This window comes from Anomaloglossus baeobatrachus, chromosome 4 (assembly GCF_048569485.1).
Source record: "Anomaloglossus baeobatrachus isolate aAnoBae1 chromosome 4, aAnoBae1.hap1, whole genome shotgun sequence".
Taxonomy (NCBI): Eukaryota; Metazoa; Chordata; class Amphibia; order Anura; family Aromobatidae; genus Anomaloglossus; species Anomaloglossus baeobatrachus.
Window position 1 is genome coordinate 6,895,889 of NC_134356.1, and position 6,125 is coordinate 6,902,013.

Here is a 6,125-nt window from a genome sequence, read left to right on the forward strand (position 1 = left end):
TGTTCGCCCCTTCCGGCTCCTCACTCCTCCTCCTCTGTTGCTCTTGTTCCGCCCCCTCTGGCTCCTCGCTCCTCCTCCTCTGTCGCTCTTGTTTGCCCCCTCCGGCTCCTCCTCCTGTGCCTCTTGTTCGCCCCCCTCCGGCTCCTCCTCCTCTGTCTCTCTTGTTCGCCCCCTCCGGCTCCTCCTCCTGTGCTGCTCTTGTTTGCCCCCCCCGGCTCCTCCTCCTGTGCTGCTCTTGTTTGCCCCCCCCGGCTCTTCGCGCCCCTGGCGCTCTGGGCCCTGCCGCCCTCTGGCCGCGCTCTTGGCCCCGCCCGCTGGCTGTTTTCCCCGCTGGCGGTTTTCCCCGCTGTGACGGATGCTGCACACTGCTCTTGCTTGTGACTGCAGAGATTCAAATCAGACGCGCCAAAAATAGTCAGAATTTGCATGAAGTGAATGGGAGCGATGCCCTCGCTTCGTTACCGCTTCCTCTTTTGGAGGCTTCATGTACAAACCATAAAAGGGCCGGACCCTGAAATCTGACCCTTATAGAGACTAAAGGTCACCCCAATAAGACACCTCCAATATTCTCTACTCCTGAGCTTGTGCTAATACCACACCCAATGCAGACAGTCAGAGCTGAAGTGTAAAGTTAAGGGGGGAGGGAAGGGGCTTTTCGGTCTCGCCCTCGGAGGAAGTGGGGGGGTTTCTACCTCCAATTCCGAGAGACGATGCTGCGCTGGAGGCACCGATTGGGCACAGGAGTGTGTGGGGGGGCTACAGTCTCTGCACCCAGCTTTCCCACGTATCGCCATTCTGTCGGACATGTTGGCGGTCACCCAGCTTTCCCAGGAACAGGTCTTTCCAGAGTGCATCATAGACCGCTACAAAGTGCTCCTGTGCGGGGGTGGTCTTATCGGGGGGCTCCTGTGCTGGGGGGTGGTGCTTATCGGGGGCTCCTGTGCGGGGGTGCTCTCGTCGGGGTGCTCCTGTGCTGGGGGTGGTTCCTTGTCGGGGGGGGGGGCTCCTGGGGTGGTCTTGTCGGGGGTGGGGCTCCTGTGCTGGGGTGGTCTTGTGGGGGGGGGCTCCTGTGCTGGGGTGGTCTTGTGGGGGGGGGCTCCTGTGCTGGGTGGGTCTTGTCGGGGGGGGTGGGGCTCCTGTGCTGGGGTGGTCTTGCCGGGGGGGGGTGGGGCTCCTGTGCTGGGGTGGTCTTGCCGGGGGGGTGGGGGGGCTCCTGTGCTGGGGTGGTCTTGTCGAGGAAGGGGGGGCTCCTGTGCTGGGGTGGTCTTGTCGGGGGGGGGCTGGCTCCTGTGCTGGGGTGGTCTTGTCGGGGGGGGCTGGCTCCTGTGCTGGGGTGGTCTTGTCGGGGGGGGGGCTGGCTCCTGTGCTGGGGTGGTCTTGTCGGGGGGGGCTGGCTCCTGTGCTGCGGGTGGTCTTGTCGGGGGGGGGGCTGGCTCCTGTGCTGGGTGGTCTTGTCGGGGGGGGCTCCTGTGCTGGGGTGGTCTTGTCGGGGCTGGCTCCTGTGCTGGGTGGTCTTGTCGGGGGGGCTGGCTCCTGTGCTGGGGTGGTCTCGTCGAGAGGGGGTGCTCCTGTGCTGGGTTATCGGGGTGGTCTTATCTGGCCGTTCCGCACCGCTATCTTGTGTTCCGGTTTCTCCCCGTCTGTCACTTCCTGACGATAAATCTTATTCATTTCACAGTTTACACAATGATATGGTGAGACGCTGAGTGTGCGGCTCAGGATAAGGGGCTGCCTGCCGAGGTGGGGGATCAATGGGGCACATGTTCTGCAGCTGCCCCCTCTCCCCAGAAGGGAGGCATTAGCCTGACACTGGCTATTGAGAGGGTCGGGAAGGGGACACTGCACAATTACAGCCGTCCCGTCTGTTCCTGGGAGATTAACCCTTCGTTATGTTCTGATGTTGCAGGAGACTTGTAGTGACGATCGTCCCGAGTCTGCGGATACGGCCAGGTCAGAAAACGGACATCTGTAACTTATCAGTTATATTCTATCTTCTTCTAATTACTTCTCTTTACCACTTGCAGCAATTCTGTGATTTCTCGAACCTCAGCGGATGGAGCAGCTCTGAATGACAGTCTGGAAACATCAGAGTAGTATTTGATCCTTAAGGTGGGGGGGGGGGGGGTATTTTGGCTAAATGTCAGGTTGAATAAGGTGTATATCTGTATGTAGTGAGCTCCCTCTAGTGGTGCTGTATAAATCTGTATGTAGTGAGCTCCCTCTAGTGGTGGCTGTATGAAATCTGTATGTAGTGATCTCCCTCTAGTGGGGTCCTGTATAAATCTGTATGTAGTGAGCTCCCTCTAGTGGTGCTGTATAAATCTGTATGTAGTGAGCTCCCTCTAGTGGTGGCTGTATAAATCTGTATGTAGTGAGCTCCCTCTAGTGGTGGCTGTATAATCTGTATGTAGTGAGCTCCCTCTAGTGGTGGCTGTATAAATCTGTATGTAGTGAACTCCCTCTAATGGTGACTGTATAATCTGTATGTAGTGAACTCCCTCTAGTGGTGCTGTATAAATCAGTATGTAGTGAGCTCCCTCTAGTGGTGACTGTATATAATCTGTATGTAGTGAGCTCCCCTCTAGTGGTGACTGTATAAATCAGTATGTGGTGGCTGTATAAGAATCTGTATGTAGTGAGCTCCCTCTAGTGTGGGCTGTATAAATCTGTATGTAGTGAGCTTCTCTAGTGGTGGCTGTATAATCTGTATGTAGTGAGCTCCTCTAGTGGTGACTGTATAATCTGTATGTAGTGAGCTCCCTCTAGTGGTGGCTGTATAAATCTGTATGTAGTGAGCTCCCTCTAGTGGTGGCTGTATAAATCTGTATGTAGTGAGCTCCCTCTAGTGGTGGCTGTATAAATCTGTATGTAGTGAGCTCCCTCTAGTGGTGGCTGTATAATCTGTATGTAGTGAGCTCCCTCTAGTGGTGGCTGTATAAATCTGTATGTAGTGAGCTCCCTCTAGTGGTGGGTGTATAAATCTGTATGTAGTGAGCTCCCTCTAGTGGTGGCTGTATAAATCTGTATGTAGTGAGCTCCTCTAGTGGTGGCTGTATAAATCTGTATGTAGTGAGCTCCCTATAGTGGTGGCTGTATAAATCTGTATGTAGTGAGCTCCCTCTAGTGGTGGCTGTATAAATCTGTATGTAGTGAGCTCCCTCTAGTAGTGGCTGTATATATCTGTATGAAGTGAGCTCCCTCTAGTGGTGGCTGTATAATCTGTATGTAGTGAGCTCCCTCTAGTGGTGGCTGTATAAATCTGTATGTAGTGCGCTCCCTCTAGTGGTGGCTGTATATATCTGTATGCTAGTGAGCTTTGGCTGTATATATCTGTATGTAGTGAGGCTCCCTCTAGTGGTGGCTGTATATATCTGTATGTAGTGAGCTTCCTCTAGTGGTGGCTGTATAAATCTGTATGTAGTGAGCTCCCTCTAGTGGTGGCTGTATATATCTGTATTGTAGTGAGCTCCCTCTAGTGGTGGCTGTATAAATCTGTATGTAGTGAGCTCCCTCTAGTGGTGGCTGTATATATCTGTATGTAGTGAGCTCCCCTCTAGTGGTGGCTGTATAAATCTGTATGTAGTGCGCTCCCTCTAGTGGTGGCTGTATATATCTGTATGTAGTGAGCTCCCCTCTAGTGGTGGCTGTATAATCTGTATGTAGTGATCTATTTGGATGTACTGGATCAGCTTCGTCCATTCCTCGGGCAGCGCTGAGCTCTGACTCTCGGGAGACACTTTGTTACCCGTAGACATGAATCCGCGAGTCCTGATCCGGAGACGTGCGCCGCGGCTTTAAAATGTTCTTTCCGCTTCTTAAATCTCTAAACCCCGTCAATATTATTAGTGACAACACAAAGCCGCTAATTATCCGGTGATTTGTTCTGTAGAGTGGTGCGCGGCGCCCGAGGCGGCTCAGGACACGTCACCCACCACCGCGACTAATCCTCAGCGCGGTGTAGCAGAGGTGGGGTGTTCGGGGCTGCTCCTGAATGACCGCGATTCATCTCACCCAGCTTTCCCAGGAACAGAGCGGGCTGTAAACTAATAGACCGCGGGGCGACTTCTCTTTTCGCCCCTGACGCGTTCATCCTTTTTTGTAGCCAAGCCGCTGATGTGCTGACGATTCTACAGCGCGGCTCCGAGGCGGAAAGTAAAGACGGCGCCGAGAAGGAAAACGCAGCAGAGCGATCGCAGGATTCCGGCTTCAACGGAGAACGAGGGTAAATATGTCCGTAAACCCCGAGAATCCACAGGGGCGCACGATCCTCCCTCGATGCAGCCGCCCGATGGGTGGGATCTCCGATCCTTCTTGATCGCGGGTTCACTGGCGGGTTGTTGCGATTGACCGTGAGTTTGAATGTTTCTGCCTCGCAGCCTCAACCATACAACGTGGAGCAGAAGACTGCGCCAAAGATGGCGGCACGGTGAGTTAGATCAGTGAGGATTAATTATGGCCTATAATCCCAGGAACGAACACCCCCCCCCCCCCCTCCTGAGATATGATCCAAGGGTCACTTATATTCCCACTTTACGTATTTAATGTCCTCTCTCTAGGAATCCTCACACATGAAGCCTGAGGGCGAGGAGAAGCGGCCGGCCCCGATGCAAGGTGAGGTCAGGGGTCTGGGGTCTGAGACCCCTGGAGAGAGGGACGTAGCGGAGTATTGTAGGCACCAGCTCCTCATCCCCCTCCCCAAAACCAGAGGTTGCTGTACGCTGGTGCTGCCCTCTGGTGGCTAATGGGAAGATTGCAGTACTGATAGCAGAACTTCAGTCTGATCTGTAGGATCCAGGGGCCGAGACCCCACAAATATATGAATGCGAGCAGCCGCTTGTCACTTACTGTGGCCCCCAAACTCCGGGCCCCTTTATACTGCTCCTCTGCTCCAGTGTGTGGCCCCCAAACTCCGGGCCCCTTTATACTGCTCCTCTGCTCCAGTGTGTGGCCCCCAGACTCGGGCCCCCTTTATACTGCTCCTTTGCTCCAGTGTGTGGCCCCAGACTCCGGGCCCCTTTATACTGCTCCTTTGCTCCAGTGTGTGGCCCCCAGACTCTGGCCCCTTTATACTGCTCCTCTGCTCCTGTGTGTGGCCCCCAGACTCCGGGCTCCTTTATACTGCTCAGTGTGTGGCCCCCAGACTCCGGGCTCCTTTATACTGCTCCTTTGCTCCAGTGTGTGGCCCCCAGACTCCGGGCTCCTTTATACTGCTCCTCTGCTCCAGTGTGTGGCCCCCAGACTCCGGGCTCCTTTATACTGCTCCTCTGTTCAGTGTGTAGCCCCCAGACTCCGGGCCCCTTTATACTGCTCCTTTGCTCAGTGTGTGGCCCCCAGACTCCGGGCTCCTTTATACTGCTCCAGTGTGTGGCCCCCAGACTCCGGGCTCCTTTATACTGCTCCTCTGCTCCAGTGTGTGGCCCCCAGACTCCGGGCCCCTTTATACTGCTCCTTTGCTCCAGTGTGTGGCCCCCAGACTCCGGGCCCCTTTATACTGCTCCTCTGCTCCAGTGTGTGGCCCCAGACTCCGGGCCCCTTTATACTGCTCCTCTGCTCCAGTGTGTGGCCCCCAGACTCTGGCCCCTTTATACTGCTCCTCTGCTCCAGTGTGTGGCCCCCAGACTCCGGGCCTCTTAATACTGCTCCTCTGCTCCAGTGTGTGGCCCCCAGACTCCAGGCCCCTTTATTACTGCTCCTTTGCTCCAGTGTGTGGCCCCCAGACTCTGGCCCCTTTATACTGCTCCTTTGCTCCAGTGTGTAGCCCCCAGACTCCGGGCCCCTTTATACTGCTCCTCTGCTCCAGTGTGTGGCCCCCAGACTCCGGGCCCCTTTATACTGCTCCTCTGCTCCAGTGTGTAGCCCCCAGACTCCGGGCCCCTTATACTGCTCCTCTGCTCCAGTGTGTAGCCCCCACACTCCGGGCCCCTTTATACTGCTCCTCTGTTCCAGTGTGTAGCCCCCAGACTCCGGGCCCCTTTATACTGCTCCTCTGCTCCAGTGTGTGGCCCCCAGACTCCGGCCCCTTTATACTGCTCCTCTGCTCCAGTGTGTGGCCCCCAGACTCCGGGCCCCTTTATACTGCTCCTTTGCTCCAGTGTGTGGCCCCCCAGACTCCGGGCCCCTTTATA

The 6,125-nt window shown here is 55.6% G+C and overlaps 1 protein-coding gene across 1 annotated transcript in view; it reads left to right on the plus strand.

Annotated features, from left to right (window-relative positions):
• The window catches only part of IRAG2 (inositol 1,4,5-triphosphate receptor associated 2), a 36,252-nt gene that overhangs the window by 27,413 nt on the left and 2,714 nt on the right, over positions 1 to 6,125 (plus strand). The window contains 4 exon segments of the mRNA XM_075342721.1: positions 1,907 to 1,950; positions 2,025 to 2,093; positions 4,103 to 4,222; positions 4,789 to 4,891. Coding sequence (XP_075198836.1) covers positions 1,907 to 1,950; positions 2,025 to 2,093; positions 4,103 to 4,222; positions 4,789 to 4,891 — 336 coding nt within the window.